General features: G+C 41.4%; 1 protein-coding gene across 4 annotated transcripts in view; it reads right to left on the bottom strand.

Annotated features, from left to right (window-relative positions):
• ZNF430 (zinc finger protein 430) overlaps positions 1-12,379 on the bottom strand; it is a 42,119-nt gene extending 29,740 nt beyond the window's left edge. For 2 of the 4 annotated variants that reach the window (XM_063801432.1, XM_063801433.1), the window contains exons 1-2: positions 12,174-12,354; positions 10,104-10,196 (exon numbers count right to left, since the gene is read on the bottom strand). In XM_063801432.1, coding sequence (XP_063657502.1) covers positions 10,104-10,196; positions 12,174-12,176 — 96 coding nt within the window. In that variant the 5' untranslated portion in view covers positions 12,177-12,354. Of the gene's footprint in view, positions 1-10,103; positions 10,197-12,173 lie in introns of all 4 variants that reach the window. The other 2 variants (XM_063801430.1, XM_063801431.1) reach the window with 2 other exon arrangements.
• Between the last annotated feature and the right edge of the window lie 7,512 nt (positions 12,380-19,891).

Genomic DNA, 19,891 nt, shown 5'->3' with positions numbered 1-19,891 from the left:
CAGTATATATATGATACTTCTCTGGATGAGAAGCATAAAATTAAGGGCATAAACAAAAATTTGTACACTTTGAGTGCTATATTTATATCATAAAGTTTGAGTTGTGTATATTTTTCAGACAAAAAAGACATGTTGAGTTCGAAGGTACCTCTCAACTTTAAAGGTGAACAATAAACTGGAGATCCTGTTGTGCAGATTTTTTTTCTTCAGAAGATCTGGAGTAAAGTCTGAACTTCTAAATTTCTTTCTTCTTTTTTTTTTCTTTGAGATGGAGTTTTGCTGTTGTTGCCCAGGCTGGAGTGCAATGACACCATCTCGGCTCACTGCAACCTCCGCCTCCTGGGTTCAAGCGATTCTCCTGCCTCAACCTCCCAAGTGGCTGGGATTACAGGCATGTACCACCATGCCCAGCTAATTTTGTATTTTTAGTAAAGACGGGGTTTCTCCATGTTGGTCAGTCTGGTCTCAAACTCCCGACCTCAGGTGATCCGCCCACCTCGCCCTCCCAAAGTGCTGGGATTACAGGTGTGAGCCACCACACCCAGCCAACAAATTTTTATGATGTGCTGATGCACATAGAAGAACACGGCATCACTGCTAAGATATTGCCCCTCAAACAGTATAGTCTGAATGCAACCATAAAGATACATCAGTTTTATACAAAGTTCAAAATACAGATATCTCCCATGTTCTGTTATTTTTAACAGTGATTTTAAGTAGTCTTTCTTTAGCACCCTAGAGAGCAGGTATCTCCTAATAATTTTTTTCAGAACTTTCTGGGTAATAAATGGTATTCTGTTTAAATAAGCATTTTCTTAATCCTGTTCTGCATAGAGTTAATAGAGAAAACAGATGAAACCTCAACATTACATATTCTCCATCTTTACTAGGGACCCCAGCTTTCCCCCAATAGGAATCTTGAGTATCTACATCTCCCCATGTTTAACAGCCACAAAGGGAACGTTTTTAGTAGTGCCGATTATAAATTTATGGTAGGAATTCTGTGTGGCATATAAGAAGCCATGATGTAGAGAATGTAGAGAAAGCTCTGGTATATAGTAAAGAAATGTTTTGCAGATAGCCTTGAATATTATAAGAATTTTTAAGTGTAGTTAAAACAAACTCCTTAAGAAGGAAAAACACAAATAGAGAAGTAAAGATTTGCAAGTACTAAACGCATGGCATTCCATGAAGCAGAGTGCACACAGCTCTTCGTCTGAGACACGTTTAGCTGAAAAAAAGCCATTTTTTCTCTCTCTTTCTCTGAAAATCCTTTTTAGATAACATTCTCTGAACAAGTTATACCTGCATTTTGAGAACGTTCCTTTAAAAATGTCAGCACCACCTTTTTGTCTGCTACCATCACGCACACAAACAGAAGGAAGGTACTGCAGAAAAAGTCCACCCATTTCTCTGTCCTTTATAACAGAAAGGATTCAGGAACAACGAGCTGCTCTATGAATATAAAAGTATGTTTCTCTTTTCCTGTCCTTAGGTGCCCTCCTCTGCCACAGACACCAGCAATTTCTGCTACAGTAATGGAAATATGAGCCACATTCCCCTGTCCCTACCAAACCCAAACAGAACGGGCCCTGTGACCACCCTTTAGTGTAAAGGTGGCACTTAGCTCTCGTGAATGTATATTGAAGCCCTCACACTTGATTCTGGCCTCACCTTAGAGTCACATGAGGCACTTCATTAAAACAACATGGATGCTTCCACCCAGAACAATAAACGAAATCCGTGGAAAGGGCATAAGTACAGAGATTTCTGCCATGTAGTCCTAATTAGAAGACTGGGCAGAGGCCGGGCGCAGTGGCTCACACTTGTAATCCCGGCACTTTGGGAGGCCGAGGCACATGGATCACCTGAGGTCAGGAGTTCAAGATCAGCCTGGCCAACATGGTGTAACCTCATCTCTACTAAAAACACAAAAAATTAGCCAGGAATGGTGGCGGGTGCCTGTAATCCCAGCTACTCAGGAGGCTGAGGCATAAGAATGGCTTGAACCCAGGAGGCGGAGGTTTCACTGAGCCGAGATTATGCCATTGCACTCCAGACTGGGTGACAGAGTGAGATCCTGTCTCAAAAACAAAAACAAAACAAAACAAAAAAACAAGACGGGGCTGATAACCACTTAGCTAAGCACTGCCTCTCAAACTTTAATGAGCTTAAAACTCGTTTGGTAATTTTGGCCCCACTCTACGTAATGTGGATCTGCAAGTTTGAAAAGGGTTCATGAATGGGTGTTTCAAACAAGTTCCCTGTCAATGCTGATGTTGTTCCCCCTGGGCTCATTAGCATTAGTTAGAGAAGCAGGTACAGCACAGAGTCCCTTACACTTAGCACTCTTGTCACAACACAAATACTTCTGGTACAAATAAAACCAATCTCCATCTTAAATTTTTATATTCTTCGCTGGCTCTTTAAAGTTTACAGAACAAACAGAAGGCGGCAATGTCTGAATAAATCTGCCTTTGGAAAATAACATGTACACATATACAAATGCAATGTTTATTAAGCAGGTACTATGTGCTCAAGGGTATGTTACAGAGCACTGTGCTGGGAATAACACATTTTGTGATTTAATCCTAATAACACCCTGGAAGTTGATACTAAGTGTTCAATAATTCCCAGGACTTAGATAAAGGGTTCAGCATTTTTATATCTTCCTCTGTTTCTCTGTCATTGATTTTGTTTTAAATGTACAGAATAAAAGTTAAATACAGGCAGATGAGAAGAACATAGAAAAAGTTTAATGTAGTTTAGAGAAATTTTTATTGTGTATACATTTACTTGTTTGTGGCTTGTGGAGCAACTGCTAGATTGGCAGAAACAGAAAACAAGGTGCTAAATGGAATGTTTCTGTAAGCACTGGTTTTAATACAAAATTCAAAAAATAAGATCCTAAAATAAATAGTTTATTTCTGTCATTTATCTGTTTTTGGGTTTCAGAAAATTGTGAGCACCAGCTCACAGGACTCACCAGACAAAACTCCAGTCTTTTTTTTTTTTAGATGGAGTCTCGCTCTGTCGCCAGGCTGGAGTGCAGTGGCACAATCTTGGCTCAATGCAACCTCCGCCTCCCGGGTTCAAGCGATTCTCCTGCCCCAGCCTCCTGAGCAGCTGGGATTACAGGCATGTGCCACCACGCCCGGCTAATTTTTGTATTTTTAGTAGAGACGGGGTTTCACCATGTTAGTCAGGCTGGTCTCAAACTCCCGACCTCATGATCTGTCTGCCTCGGCCTCCCAAAGTGCTTGGGATTACAGGTGTGAGCCACCACACCCAGCCAAAACTCTGATTTTTATAAATCAGTTTTGTGAGGTAAGGCTCCAGAGCGGGGCCAGACATAAATAAGGCCTCCAAAAAGCGTGAATCTGAACAGAATTTGGGCAGGGAAAGGACCCTATGTAGAATTATGTTCTCTCTGCCACCAGGGTATTTCCAGTTCTGTTTTTCCCAAGCTTACATAAGAGAATCTTAAATCCCAGAGCTTATGTAACTTTAATCTATTTTTGCCACTGCCCTGTCAATTTTATAACATATACTAATAAGCAATTTAAACAAATTTATTAAAGTTCTTTAGAATAATTATACTAGAAGATAAATATATATTCTTAGCAAAGTAAAGGAAACACAAATAATAACAAATCTTCACTCCATAAATATCCCTTCAGCTGATGGTATCAGAAGTAACAATATAAAACAGTGGCCCCAATTTTTTTTGGACACATCTATTCATTGTACCAACCATATAATGCTTAATTCACCCATGTATCCAGTTGTTAGTCTAGACATGTTCCTGGGTAGTAAGGATCATGACTGCTTCATCTGTTTTTTGAATGGCCATATAAAATGAAAACAATTACTTTATCTGTTTGAGTCACCAGACCTCCTATTGCTTTCATCCAAGTACCAGGAAACTTGAGAAACTCTCATCTGGGTACCAACCAAAGTTATCTCTTGTATAAGGGGAGAAAAAAACACAGAATTGCCAGGCATGGTGGCTCACACCTGTGATCCCAGCATTTTGGGAGGTTGAGGTGGGCGGATCACAAGGTCAGGAGTTCAAGACCAGCCTGTGCAATATGGTGAAACCCTGTCTTTACTAAAAATGCAAAAATTAGCCAGGCATGGTGGCAAGTGCCTGTATTCCCAGCTATTCGGGAGGCTGAGGCAGAAGAGTCACTTGAACCCGGGAGGCGGAGGATGCAGTGAGCCGAGATCGTGCCACTGCACTCCAGCCTGGGCGATAGAGCAATACTCCATCTAAAAAAAGAAAAAAAAAAACCCTAAAAAAAACCACACACACACAGAATGACTCATTTCTCTTACACCAAGCCAGAAGCAGAACTAACCACTCTTGTCAGCCTGACACAATTCTGCCCTGGACATCCTCAAATGTCTCAAAGACGTCTAGGTGATTGTGAGAGGGTTCTTAGTGACCCTGGGCTGATGGCCCAGTGATAATCCAGGCTGGAGAGATTCAGGCTGATTCTAAATAGAAAATGGCCTGGTGGAGCTCCAGAACCTAATCACTTGTCCCAATTTGCTAGCTTTTGGGTAAGGAGAAAGACAAGAATACTGTACTCCAGTATCACATTTTACAGGTAGGTATAGTTGTGGTCATGGCTATGGATACATTATGACTTTGATATCTCACTCTTAAAATGCTGATTCTGTCATCAGATTCTATTTATATCTGGAGCCTCTCACATAACTGTGGCAAATCACTGAAAAAGATCTGAAAAGCTTAAAGAACCACACTCTCAAAGGGAGCTTTAAGATGTCTATGTTGACAACTCACAATGGAGAAAATGCCTCCTGTTGGTTTTCTGTACATTCTCAATCTAAAGTCTGGCCGTGTCCTGTAAATCCCAGGAATAGGCCAGACCTTATGTGCAGATTCTAGGTAGGATCAACCACACTCTGCATTCTTGGGTATTACAGCAAGTGGAGTACAATCAAAGGAGAGATCCCCTCATAGAGGCTGCTCTAGCTCATTCTACGTGATATGACTACCTAAAAGGAAAAAGCTGAGGCAACATGAATATAAGAGTTTATTTGGGCCAAGCTTGAGAATAGTAACCTGGGAGCAAAGACACATTTTCCAGAGACTGAACAAATAAGAAACTGAATCCCTGAATAGACCAATAACAAGCTCCAAAATTGAATTAGTAAGAAATAGCCTACTAGCCAAAAAAAAGCAAAGAACCAGACAAATTCCTAGCTGAACTCTACCAGATGTACAAAAAAGAGCTAGTACCACTTCTACTAAAAATATTTCAAAATATTGAAAAGAAAGGACTCCTTTTCAACTCATTATATATAAGAATAGCATCATTCTGATATCAAAACCTGGCAGAGATAAAAAAAAAAAAAAAGAAAACTTCAGACCAATATCCTTGATGAACATTGATGAAAATACCCTCAACAAAATACTGGGAAACTGAATTCAGAAGAACATCAAAAAGCTAAGCCACTATAATCAAGTAGGCTGCATCTCTGGGAGGCAAGTTGGTTCAATATACAATCAATAAATGTTATTCATCACATAAAGAGAACTAATAACAAATACCAAGATTATCTCAATAGATACTAAAAACACTTTCAATATAATTTAACATTTTTCATGTTTAAAACCCTTAACAAACTAGGCATTGAAGGTATATACTTCAAAACAATGAGACATCAATGACAAACTTACAGCCAACACACTGAATGGACACAAGCTGGAAGCATTCCTCCTTGAAAACTGGCACAAGATAAGGATGCCTTCTCTCAAACATCCTATTCAACATAAAATTGGAAATCCTGGCCAGAGCAATCAGAGAAGAGATGAAAATAAAAGGCATCTGCCGGGCATGGGGGCTCACGCCTGTAATCCCAGCACTTTGGGAGGCTGAGGTGAGCGGATCATGAGGTCAAGAGATCGAGACCATCCTGGCCAACATGGTGAAACCCCGTCTCTCCTAAAAATACAAAACTTAGCTTGGCATGGTGGCATGCGCCTGTAGTCCCAGGTACTCAGGAGGCTGAGGCAGGAGAATTGCTTGAACCTGGGAGGCGGAGGTTGCAGTGAGCCGAGATCACACCACTGCACTCCAGCCTGGCGAGAGCAAGACTCTGTCTCAAAAAAAAAAAAAAGAAAAGAAAAGAAAAGAAAAAAGGCATCCAAACAGGAAGAAAGGAAGTCTAACTATCCCTGTGTGCAGATGACATGATTCTGTATCTTCAAAACCCTATAGTCTCAGCAGGAAAGCTCTTTAAACTAATAAACAACTTTAGCAAAGTTTCAGGATACAAAATACAGGTACAAAAATCAGTAGAATCTCTGTACATCAAAACATCCAAGCCAAAAGCCAAATCAAAAACATAATCCCATTCACAACTGCCACAAAAAGAATAGAATATCTAGGAATACAGCTAATCAGAATGGTGAAAGATCCCTATGACAAGAATCACAAAACACTGCTTAAAGAAGTCAGAGATTGGCCGGGCACGGTGGCTCACGCCTGTAACCCCAGCACTTTGGGAGGCCGGGGCAGGCAGATCACAAGGTCAGGAGTTTGAGACCAGCCTGATCAACATGGTGAAACTCCATCTCTACTAAAAATACAAAAACTGGCCAGGCGTGGTGGCGTGCGTCTATAATCCCAGCTACTCAGAAGGCTGAGGCAGGAGAATAACTTGAACCCGGGAGGCGGAGGTTGCAGTGAGCTGAGATCATGCCATTGAACTCCAGCCGGGGCAATAGAGCGAGACTCCGTCTCAAGAAAAAAAAAAAAAAAAGTCAGAGATTACGGCCAGGCACGATGGCTCAGCACTTTGGGAGGCCGAGGCAGGTGGATCACGAGGTCAAGAGACGGAGACCATCCTGGTCAACATGGTGAAACCCCGTCTCTACTAAAAATACAAAAATTAGATCCGGGAGTGCATCCAGAGGAAACCATGCCATGGATCTGGGGCCCACATTACTGTCTCATAAAAAGTGCGATGACCAGGTTTATGGATCACTCTGTTCTCAATGACAGAAACTTCAGTCTGTATTAAGAAGACATGGCTGCAGAAAGACAAGATGAATTGTGGAAAGAGTACAAAGAGGGGGAGAGTAGGAGGTTTCCCAGTTCCAATGGCTGACTAATGGGAGGAGGAGATGGAGAAAGCAGAGTAAACTGATTGGACTAAAAAAAAAAAAAAAAAAGTACAAAAATTAGCCAGGCGTGGTGGCAGGCGCCTGTAATCTCAGCTACTGGGGAGGCTGAGGCAGGAGAAATACTTGAACCCGGTAGGTGGAGGCTGCAGTGAGCCGAGATGATGCCGTTGCACTCCAGCCTGGGCAACAGAGTGAGACTCCGTCTCAGATTAAAAAAAAAAAAAAAAAAAGGAGAAATGTCAGAGGTGTATTGAATCAGGGCAAATCCATTTCGAATAGGGGCTGGGTAAAATGAGGCTGAGACCTACGGGGCTGCACTCCCAGATGGTTAGGCATTCTAAGTCACAGGATGAGACAAGAGTTCAGCACAAGATACAGGTTATAAAGATCTGGGTGATAAAACAGGTTGCAGTAAAGAAGGTGGATAAAACTCACCAAAACCAAGATGGGATGAGAGTGACCTTTGGTCGTCCTCACTGCTACACTCCCACCAGTGCCATGACAGTTTACAAAATGCCATGGAGACATCATGGAAACATCAGAAAATTACTTTATATTGTCTAATTGGGAGGCAAAAATAATCCACCCCTTGTTTAGCATATAATCAAGAAATAACCATAAAAATGGGCAACCAGCAGCCCTCAGGGCTGCTCTGCCTATAGAGTAAGCCATTCTTTTATTCCTTCTGTTTCCTAATAAACTTGCTTTTACTTTACTCTGTAGACTCACCCTGAATTCTTTCTTGAGCGAAATCCAAGAACCCTCTCTTGGGGTGTGGATTGTGACCCCTTTCCGATAAGAACTCTGCACATTTTCTTTTTCTCATTGAAAAAAATCAGCTGAATGTGTCTTCAGTGGTCTAAATAAAATTTTTCACAGGCTCCTGAACTTGGAGCTACCCTCAATCTGAGCCAATATACAACTCCATTTTATGTCCCTCCTAAGAACATGCTGACTTCAGGGTAAAACATTCTCTGATCTAAAATCTGATTATTTCACCCTTCATTTGCCAGTCCCCTCCAACTTCTTTTTTTTTTTTTTTTTTTGAGATGGAGTCTGGCCCTGTCACCCAGGCTGGAGTGCAGTGGCGCGATCTAGGCTCACTGCCAGCTCCGCCTCCTGGGTTTACGCCATTCTCCTGCCTCAGCCTCCCGAGTAGCTGGGACTACAGGCGCCCGCGACCACGCCCGGCTGATTTTTTTGTATTTTTAGTAGAGACGGGGTTTCACCATGTTAGCCAGGATGGTCTCCATCTCCTGACCTCATGATCCTCCTGCCTCAGCCTCCCAAAGTGCTGAGATTACAGGTGTGAGCCACAGCATCCGGCAGTCTCCAACTTCTAATTTTGTTTGCTCCTCCCCATGAAAGAAAGCCCTTTTCTGCCTAAACTTTGCAATCCTTAAGGTTCTTACAGGTGGTATTTCCTCCTGTTGCAATAGTCCTTTGGAATTCAAATTTTTAACATAAATCTAACTTTGTTAGGTATTACAAAGTCTAGAAACTGCCTTCAAACAATAACAACTTTATCATCAGTAAGACCCTCTCAATGTCCTACCATCTTAACCTTAACTGCATCTGCCTGTGGGTTCCCACCTTTCCAGGACTCTGTAGCTTCTCTCAGCAGAAAAGCTTCTTCCACAGCTAGAGTGAGCAGGCTAGGACATCTGCAGGGGAGGCTCCCCAGAAAAAAACTAACTGGGCCTGTAACAAACTCCTTTTGTAGGCTCAATATTAGCCTTAGCTCTGAGTCACTGGGCTCAAGCTTTAATTTCTATGTTAGAGTTACTCACTTGGTTTTTGAAACTATGTGTTTGAAAAATCTAGCAAAATTAGTCACAGTGTTCATATAAGGGAAGGAAATTTTAAGGTGTTTGCAATTTATACCTCAATAAAAAAAGCAAAATATCTATTTCTTTCACATAATGTATGCATTATTTTATTAATTCCATTAAGAATCATTTAGTAAACAATTAGTCATATGGGAAAACTTCTAGGTGGTACCAAGTTTCATCTCATAAAATTTAGCATGAAACTCAGAAATCAAGATAACAGGATTTGAACAGAGATATTTACCTGTCACAAATTTACCCTGCAGAGAGAGAAACTGATGTTTTCATGAATCTATGTAACTCACCAATTATCTACCACATTTTCTTGTAGAAATGTATTTATTTTCTACAAAAAAAATGGAAGAGAGATTTTCCCTGCTCATTTCCTTGGTAGCATTCTAAAAGCTGAGCCTTAGAATTCTGTTTGAAATCACCCAGCCATAAAAAACACACCTGAGAAAATTCCTAAACTCACCCTGGGGGTAAAAAGGGAATAGAGAATTTTTAATGAATGGAATATATTATTAGATACTATTTTTTTCTTAAACCCACCACTTTTATGCCTTTGGTAAATATTTTCCTACCTTTCAAGCCCTACTAATAGAATTTACAGCTAAAAAACTGAGGTTAAAATAAGTGAACAAATCTTTTCAAGGTGACAAACCCAGGGATTGGCAGTGCTGATGAAAAAACAGATGTGTCTGACTCATGTTTCAAGTCAGGCCATTCAATCACTTGAAACAGTCTTCCGCCCACTCCTGCTCACTTATGTGCTCAAGAACCACCCACTCAGGAGATACCACACTATGCCCCAGTGACTGTCCCATGGGCATTTAACTTTGCAAGTTCTTACACCATCTCACTGGGGTCAGTGTTTTTCTTTTTCTTTTTGTCTTTTGGGATACTATTTTTTCTGTCACAAATGTTCCACTTTTTTCCACTATTTTACTTTCACTATATTTATTTCACTATTTTTCTGCCCCCTTAGACAATCCAGAGGCAAAAATTATTTGTTTTCCCCTCAATGCCACAGTCTGATTGGTTGACCAGCAATGTGTCTCCAAGAAACGAAAGCTGGGTTGGGTGAAGACAATGTTAACATCTCAAGGGGCTACCTTTTCATAAAAAGAGTACACCAGAAGATTCCTGTCAGCCACAGGGCATCCACTTGCTTCCTTGAGAGGATACACTCCAGACTTCAGGTTCTCCTATGGGAGAAAATAACCCAGAAGCTGATATCAACTAGACACTCTAGCTGACATAACCATGGCGGATATCTTGGTTTATCCCCAGACAGTACTGAAACCCAGGACCAGAAAAAAACTGAAGGGTGACTGAGGACACAACACCCCATAAAGTTTCCAAAGGAAAACCTTGACCCAAAAACATCCTGAGACAAGATCTCTGTGCCCAGAGAAGATACAAGGAGAAGAAGCACAGAGAGTTTTTACAACACAGTGTCAGGGGATTATTCTTTGCTTTCTTCACATGGGAAATATTTACAAACAGATAACAAATCTTATTAAAAGCACCATTTAATACTTTGTCAGAAAATAACTAATTAAAATACGGTGTAAAAAAAGTACACTAAAGGACAAATAGGTGATAATGTGAATTAGGGAGGAAAAGTTGGCATTTGGGAACGCCAGAAAGAACTGGAAATTTAGTATCTTACTGCAAGCCAGAGTGAGGCTGGAGAAATGGGGGACGGGGGTTAGACTTAAGACCCTGCTTGGGACACAGGTGAAAAATGCAGCAGAAAATCAGTTCCCCATGGAGTGTGAAAATAATTGAGTGGCAGGCAATTAGACTGAGGTGTCTCTAGACCCTGGGTTCCTACTTTTAAAAAGATCTAACGTGGCTGGGCGTGATAGCTCACGCCTGTAATCCCAGCATTTTGGGAGGCCAAGGCAGGCGGATCACCTGAGGTCAAGAGTTCGAGGCCAGCCAGGCCAACATGGTGAAACCCCGTCTCTACTAAAAGTACAAAAATTAGCTGGGCAGGGTGGCAGGCGCTTGTAATTCCAGCTACTCAAAAGGCTGAGGCAGGAGAAGCTTGAACACGGGCAGCGGCAGAAGTTGTAGTGAGCCGAGATTGTGCCACTGCACTCTAGCCTGGGCGACAAGAGTGAGACTCCATCTCAAAAAAAAAAAAAAAAAAATCTAACTCAAGCGCATCGTTTTGAAAATTACTACACTGAAAGACACAAAATTCAGGCTTAATCAAGTGTATACTGCCAATTAAGCTCTGATTACACAACCAGAAAATTTTCACCTTTATTGTACAAACTAAGAAACTACATAACGGTACCTAACCAATTACTGAATTTGGCTTTCTTCATCATGCACCTTATAAAAGTCTTTCCTTCAAGCCCCGCCATGAACAACAAATTACAAACCACAGCTGGGTGCTCAACAGTTTTTTAATCACTCTTTGATTAATTTCTTTAATATTTTTGCGGTGACTTCTGTACATTTTTTTTTTTCCCGAGACGGAGTCTTGCTCTGTTACACAGGCTGTAGTGCAGTGGCGCTATCTCGGCTCACTGCAATCTCCACCTCCCAGGTTCAAGTGATTCTCCTGCCTCAGTCTCCCAAGTAGCTGGGACTACAGGCGTGTGCCACCATGCCCGGCAAATTTTTGTATTTTTAGTAAAGACGGGGTTTCACTATGCTGGCCAGGCTGGTCTTGAACTCCTGACTTAGTGATGCGCCCGCCTCGGCCTCCCAAAGTACTGGGATTACAGACGTGAGCCACCCCTCCCGGTCTGTACATTTTTAATAGGAGAAAAGAGGAACTAGGAACCCAGGACCAAAGTTCTTCCCATTCATGAACTCGCACCCCAAGTCAGGATTCTCCCGTGACGATTCTCCCGTGACGATCCTCCCGTGGTCCCTGCACAGTCTGGGAGAGACGCGGCGCTGCGGATGCAGAGCTGCCCAGAGAGGGCTCCAGGCCAGGGCACAGTCACTGCGCAAGGAAGAGACAGGACGTGCTGGGGCCCGCCTGTCAGCGCAGCCGCCATCTTAAGGCTGATGGGGACTGAGGCCCAGCTGGGCAAGGAGAACTCGGGGCGCAGATTGAGCAGCTGACTGCCGGGAGGCCTGAGTCCCGCCACAGCCACTTCCCACCCATTACAACCAGCCCCTCCCCTCTCTGGGGATGTCGGACCCGGCACTCTCACCATTTCTAGGCTTCCAGGGGTTCCTGGCGTCTTAGCTGTAGATCTCCCAATACCTGCAGGTCACAAGGCCACAGAGCCTGGACCTCTAGGAGCAGAGGACACAGAGCGCTGAAGACGAGACCTGGAGCTCAGGCCACAGCGAGAGACAAAGGCCCCGCCAAACCCGGAAGCCGCCCTGTCCGCTTCACCTGCGTGCCTGATTGGACGGTTCCCTGCCTGGCGTCTCTGATTGGATAACATTTAAATCCCCGCCCCCTCAGGCCATGATTGACGGAAGATGTGATGAGATGCGGGGCTGAAAGAAGAGTGACAGCTTGGGCTGCATCCTTCTCTGACAGGGCTTCCTCCCTGAGCTGAGCCAGGCCCACCCCAGAGGTTATTTGCATTTAACCTTGTGTGTAAGGTCATATGCACTTATAAATAATATATGGGGCCGGTCACGGTGGCTCACGCCCGTAATCCCAACATTTTGGAAGGCCGAAGCGGGCAGATGACCTGAGGTCGGGAGTTAGAGACCAGCCCGACCAACATGGAGAAACTCAGTCTTTACAAAAAATATAAAATTAGCGGGTTGTGGTGGCCCATGTGTGTTATCCCAGGTACTCGTGAGGCTGAGGCAGGAGAACCGCTAGAACCTGGGAGGCGGAGGTTGCGGTGAGCCGAGATTGTGCCATTGCACTCCAGCCTGGGCAACAAGAGCAAAACTCTGTCTAAAAAAAAAATATATATATATATATATATTTATTTATATATATATTTATATATATATATTTATTTATTTATATATATATTTATATATATTTAGTTATATATTTATATATGTATTTATATATGTTATTTATATATATTTATATATTTATATATATTTATATTTATATATTTATATTTATATATATTTATATATTTATATTTATATATTTTTATATATTTATATTTATATATTTTATATATTTATATTTATATTTTTATATATTTATATTTATATATATTTTTATATATTTATATTTATATATTTTTATATATTTATATTTATATATATTTTATATATTTATGTTTATATATTTTTATATTTTTATATTTATATTTTTTATATATTTATATTTATATATATTTTTATATATTTATATTTATATATTTTTTATATATTTATATTTATATATTTTATATATATTTATATTTATATATTTATATATATTTATATTTATATATATAGTGGCTATTCAAAAATGAAAAGAATGTAACAATAATTATTTTAAAATTTCAGATTTTATGACCTTCCTGGCTCTGGTCCTTTGAGCAGGCAGCCTGAGATTTTAAAAAGGAGGTAATCTTCTGAAATAAAATGTGAGCCACATGTGAATCTTAAATTTTCTAGTAGACAAACTTGAAAAAGAAACAAGGAACAGGTTGAATTGATTGTAACAATTTAACCCAATATGTCCATAATATTATCATTTTAATGTGTGAGGAATGTATAATTATTAATAATGTATATAAACATTTGAAACTAAATCTTTGAAACTAACTCTGTATTTTACCTTTCTAGCACATTGCAGTTCAGACCAGCCACATTCCAGTCACTCAGGAGGCACACGTGGCCTATAGCTGCCACATTGAAGTTCAGCTCTGATGTCAGGGGGGTGAATGAACTGAACATCCCTTTTCTGCCAGAAGTGAAGGCAGAGTCTCTCCCTGCCAATATCTTTCTTCAGTTCTAAGGGTGGAACAGATAGTGGCCATAAAAAGAGCAGATGGCAGCAGGAGTAAAATAACCACAGGTAGACCACTGCTGGCCACCTGTTGCCCACTTTTCTTCCAGAGATCAGACAGTGAAGAAAGAATGTTGGGGCCACAGGATAATAAAACTCTGTGTCTTCAGATCTGTCCACACTCTTGACCTCAAATGTTTAGATATGGAGAAAACAGACTAAAGGCAAAACTTATTTTGCTATTGGCCTTGGCCCTAATAGTCAGGCTGTAGTTACCTGTTTTCTCCTGTGGTGTGTGGGACTGTGTGGGTATAAGCACCAATCACATGCATACATATCTACCTGTATTTCTGCATTACTCAACATTCTCTTATCAGGGGAAAAAATCAGTACCTATAGGGTGCCCACTGTTAGAACGTAAATAGTAATCAACCTGTCATTGAATCCTGGCATCCTATCTGCACTGGGTGCATATATTAGTTAGCTATTGCAGCATAACAAATCATCCAAAACTTATTAGTTCATAATTGAGATGGTCAGCCATTTAGGTTGGGCTCAGTGGGGCCATTCTTCTGGTTTCAGCTGAGCTCCTTCAGTCATATGTCGTCAGCTGCTTGTTGACTAGGCAGCTGTGCTTCTGGGGGTGATGTTCTGCTTCTGGGGTTGTCAACAGGGACACCTTGCTTCTCCTCCCCATGATACCTTATTTTCCAGCTGGCTAACATGGGCTTTTTTCCAAGGTGATGTCAACATTCTAAAAGAAAAACAGAAGCACTCAAGACCATTTGAGCCTAGGCCCCAAACTAGCTCATTGCCATGTTCACAGGTTTCTACTGCCCTGAGCAAATAAGGCCAGCCTGATCTAGGGTTTGGAAAACAGATTCTGAATCTTGATGGAAACAACTGTAAAAGCATCTGGCATTGGGCATGGATACAGGGGGGATGAAAAATTGCTACCATTTTGCAAACACGGTGGCTCAGACCTGTAATCCTAGCACTTTGGGAGGCTAAGATGGGAGAATTATGTGAGCTCAGGAGTTCCAGCGCAGCCTGAGCAACATAATAAGATTTTGTTTCCATTAAAAAAATGAAAAAATTAGCCAACCATGGTTGTACATGCCTATAGTCCCAATACTTAGGTGGCAGAGGCAGGAGGATTGCTTGAGTCTGGAAGGTCAAGGCTGCAGTAAGCCATGATTGGCTGCACCACTGCCATCCACACTGCGTGGTAAAATGAGACTCTGTCTCAAAAAAAAAAAAAAATATTGGAGAAGCATTTTGAAGACAGAATAATTTGAGGAAATAGCTGAGGGATGCGTTTAGAAAATCAAAGCCCAACAGCACATTATTTATTTTTATCATTGAAAATATTTGAGCCGGCACTGTGGCTCACGCCTGTAATCCCAACACTGGGAGGCTGAGGCAGGTGGATCACGAGGTCAGGAGATTGAGACCATCTGGCTAACACGGTGAAACCCCGTCTCTACTAAAAATACAAAAAATTAGCTGGGCATGGTGGCGGGCGCCTGTAGTCCCAGCTACTCGGGAGGCTGAGGCAGGAGAATGGTATGAACCTGGAAGGCGGAGCTTGCAGTGAGCTGAGATCACGCCACTGCACTCCAGCCTGGGTGACAGCGCGAAACTGTCTCAAAAAAATTTTTTTTTTGAAAACTAGGCCGCGTGCGGTGGCTCATGCCTAATCCCAGCACTTTGGGAGGCTGAGGTGGGTGGATCACCTGAGGTCAGGAGTTCGAGATCAGCCTGACCACCATGGGGAAACCCTGTCTCTACTAAAAATACAAAATTAGCCGGGCGTGATGGCACATGTCTGTAATCCCAGCTACGTGGGCGGCTGAAGCAGGAGAATTGCTTGAACCTGGGAGGCTGAGGTTGCAGTCAGCCGAGATCGCACCACTGCACTCCAGCCTGGCCAACAAGAGTGAAACTCCGTCTCAAGAAAAAAAAAGAGAGAGAGAGAGAAGAAAATATTTGAAAACTTTTAGAAGAGAAAAACTTTAAAATTTTAGAGAAATTAAATCCAACAGAGTTTAATAGAGCATAGAATGATTTGCAAATTGGGCAGCCTGTGGATCCAGAGTAGGCTCAGAGAGACTCTGGCAAAGCCACATTATGAAAACAGGTTTGTGGATGGAAAAAGCAAAGTGACATACAGAAAATAGAAGTGAGGTACAGAAACAGCCAGATTGATTACAGGTTGGGATTTGCCTTATTTAAACATAATTTGAACACTTGATGTCCTTTTATTGGCAAAAACACAGTGGTTGGTACAATAATGGATTACAGTCTATTTATATATCCAGTTAGGTTTCAGTTTACAATGTTTAAAAAAAAACCTAGTGACCAAAGTTAAACAGAAAAGGGAGCAGCTTTAGGCATAATTAATTTAACAATTTCTCCCTTTTGATCATCTTTTCAATTTTGAGAGCTAGACCAAAGCTTTAGACATTGATATTATTCTGTCACCATCAAAAATCTACTTATTTATTCTCAAATCCCATTGTGAAATAGCAGAACTGTAGCTTTTGCAAAGTGGAAACAAGGACTTCAGGTTATTATTTTTTTTTAAGGGTTACAGTACAGGTGACCTCCTTGTGTTGAAATCTGCTGTTTTCAAAAGAATAACCAAACCTGGCCTGTTTTAGGATCTACCTATTTCCTTACATTTTCAGTTTGATTATGTCACATTTAGCATGAGTGACTCCATTTGGTTTGGTTTGGTCTCTTTGGGCGTAATGCACAAGCTCAATCCAGAATGATGGCCTTCAATAATGTTGTTTATAAAATTCCCCCCTTTTGGTTAAGTTCTCACATAGGTAAGAGTGTGACCAAAACTCTGTCTTAATGCCACTCTCAGTTTCCATTACTTTTAGTTTTTGTCCTTATCAGGTCATTCATAGATTATGGTGTCCTCATGGTCACATATGCATTTGAGTTTTTGTGATTGCTGTTAAAGAGAGATCATTTGACATTCTAGAGATAACTGCATGCAAACATAACTTTTGAGAGAATACAATGCAGTAGGGAGACTACTATTTTGACTAGAAGAAAGATAATAACAAGAGTTTCAAGTATGCTTTTTTTTTTTTTGAGACGGAGTCTTGCTCTTTTGCCAGGCTAGAGTGCAGTGGCGTGAGCTCGGCTCACTGTAACCTCTGCCTTGCCTCCCAGGTTCAAGCGATTCTCCTGCCTCGGCCTCCCAAGTAGCTGAGACTACAGGCACGAACCACCATGTCCAGCTAATTTTTGTATTTTTAGTAGAAACGGGGTTTCACCATGTTGGCCAGGATGGTCTCGGACTCTTGACCTCGTGATCTGCCCACCTCGGCCTCCCAAAGTGCTAGGATTACAGGCATGATCCACCATGCCTGGCCTCAAGTATGCTTTTTAGCCAGGGTCTCATGAGCCCACCAACTAACATTAAATAGATCAAATAATTAGGTAAATAAATGGTCTCCTCATTTCAACCAAGCAGCCTATTTATTAATCTCCTACAACTGAATCTCTGTTAATACCCGATGTATTTTTCTATGTACAACTACAAGTTTTAGCAACTGCAGAGATACTTCTCTGTTCATCCAGTAAGTAATCTAGAGAAATTCTATTATTTTGCACAACTTTAAAAAGAAAAATTAAAGTCTATTGTGTAACCATAGCCTTTACAATAGAATATGCTATAGAGCCCTATTAGGGGGAATAAATTTCTAACCATTGCCTCATTTACTCTAAACCATGGGGAACAAAAATACCTAACAAATGATAGCCATTGAAGAGTAATGGCCTCCTGGCAATGCTCTATAATCTATTCTGAATAAGTTCTCTTTAACTTATGAATTAGGTTAACTGCAGTGAACCAATATTCTGTTTCTGATATTACGAGGCAACAGATGTCCCATTAAAATTTCTCATCCTCATTGGCCCTTCATCTTTTACTTATGAAGGCATAAGTTTGTTCATATATAATGTTGGCTGAAAAATCTTCTACATATAAAAGTGTACCCCATGAGTGCACACAAGAGGCCCCTTTTAATTTCTGTTGTTTGCAGAGCCATAAGAAAAAAACAGTAATCTAAGAGTGTCATGATAGTAGAGATGTCTTGATTTTTCATCTTGTGAAGAAAGCGATCTACATCAAAGCTGCCGTTTGCTTTTTAGGAGAAACTTCCCTGTTTAACTTTACCTTAATATCTGCGGCTGGGTGTGGTGGCTCACGCCTGTAATCCCAGCACTTTGGGAGGCCTAGGTGGGAGGATCACCAGGTCAGGAGATTGAGACCATCCTGGCTAACACGGTGAAACCCCGTCTCTACTAAAAATACAAAACAATTAGCTGGGCGTGGTGGTGGACACCTGTAGTCCCAGCTACTAGGCAGGCTGAGGCAGGAGAATGGCATGAACCCAGGAGGTGGAGCTTGCAGTGAGCCGAGATCGCACCACTGCCCTCCAGCCTGGGCAACAGAGCAAGACTCCGTCTCAAAAAAAAAAAAAAAAAAACTCCAATGGGCATACAATTGCAAGAATTTGGAGGGTCCCTTCTCAGTTGTGAGATTATCAACCTAAGGTTCAAGGTCCTGAAGTCTTGCTTCAGTGTAGATGGCAAGCAGACTCAATCTCTGGGTTCTAGACTATAAAGGGTTTTTCTGTCCTCAGTCAGTAGACTATAAAAGGTTGTTTACCTGGTGAAAATATGCTTTGCCATAACGCATTAAAGCCTTGCTGCATTTAGTCATATTAAACGTCAGTAACAGAACACACATGAGGTTCTATTATCAGGTACATAAGCCATCCAATGACAAGTTTATAATAGTCAAAACAGTTTTTCACTCTCAGTGAATCTGATTGTCATCAATCTGCAATTACAAAAGCAATCCTGTCAATTTAGTTGGATTTTCTCAATACATTGTTTCTGGAATACCTTATTTAACAGTTTATAACTTCTCCAGTGAAATAGGTTTTTTTTTTTTCCTGAGACAGAGTCGCACTCTGTCACCCAGGCTGGAGTGCAGTGGCACGATCTCAGCTCACTGCAGCCTTTGCCTCCTGGGTTCAAGTGATTCTCTGCCTCAGCCTCCCGAGTAGCTGGGATTACAGGCGCCCGCCACCATGCCTGGCTAATTTTTGTATTTTTAGTAAAGACAGGGTTTCACCATCTTGGCCAGGCTGGTCTTGAACTCCTGACCTCGTGATCCACCCTTCTTAGCCTCCCAAAGTGCTGGTATTACAGGCATGAGCCACTGCTCCCGGCCGAAATAAATATATTATTGGAGCCTTTTTCAGAAATGTCTCATGAGCAAAACATATTTTTTATTATCCTTTAAACTACTGTTATAACATCAGACTTGTCCCATGAGACAATTTTTATTCTACAAGAAAATATGCATTAAACATGACAATTGAATAAAATTTCTTTATAAATGTTTAAATAGTTCCTCAGGTAGCAGAAATGTACATGAAGTTTTTTTTTGTTTGTTTTGTTTTTGTTTTTTTTTGAGATGGAGTCTCGCTCTGTCACCCAGGCTGGAGTGCAGTGGCGTGATCTTGGCTCACTGCAAGCTCCATCCCCCGAGTTCATGCCATTCTCCTGCCTCAGCCTCCCGAGTAACTGGGACTACAGGTGCCTGCCACCATGCCCAGCTAATTTGGTTTTTTTTCATATTTTTAGAAGAGATGGGGTTTCACCGTGTTCGCCAGGATGGTCTCAATCTCCTGACCTTGTGATCCACCCACCTTGGCCTCCCAAAGTGTACATGAAGGTTGGATTGTCTTCTCAGGATTATATGTTTGAGAGAAAAAAAAATGGTCCTAACCTATTTTAGTAGTTAGGACAGTCACCACACACACACACACACACACACACACACACACACATTTAATTTATATTTAACTTAGATTATTATTATGTATTTTTTTGAGATGGAGTTTCACTCTTATTGCCCAGGCTGGACTGCAATGGCGCCATCTCAGCTCGCTGCAACCTCTGCCTCCCAGGTTG

Source organism: Pan troglodytes, chromosome 20, assembly GCF_028858775.2.
Source record: "Pan troglodytes isolate AG18354 chromosome 20, NHGRI_mPanTro3-v2.0_pri, whole genome shotgun sequence".
NCBI classification, from domain to species: Eukaryota; Metazoa; Chordata; class Mammalia; order Primates; family Hominidae; genus Pan; species Pan troglodytes.
The sequence above is the reverse complement of the archived record's forward strand: the minus strand, read 5'-3'. Positions and strand labels throughout refer to the sequence as shown.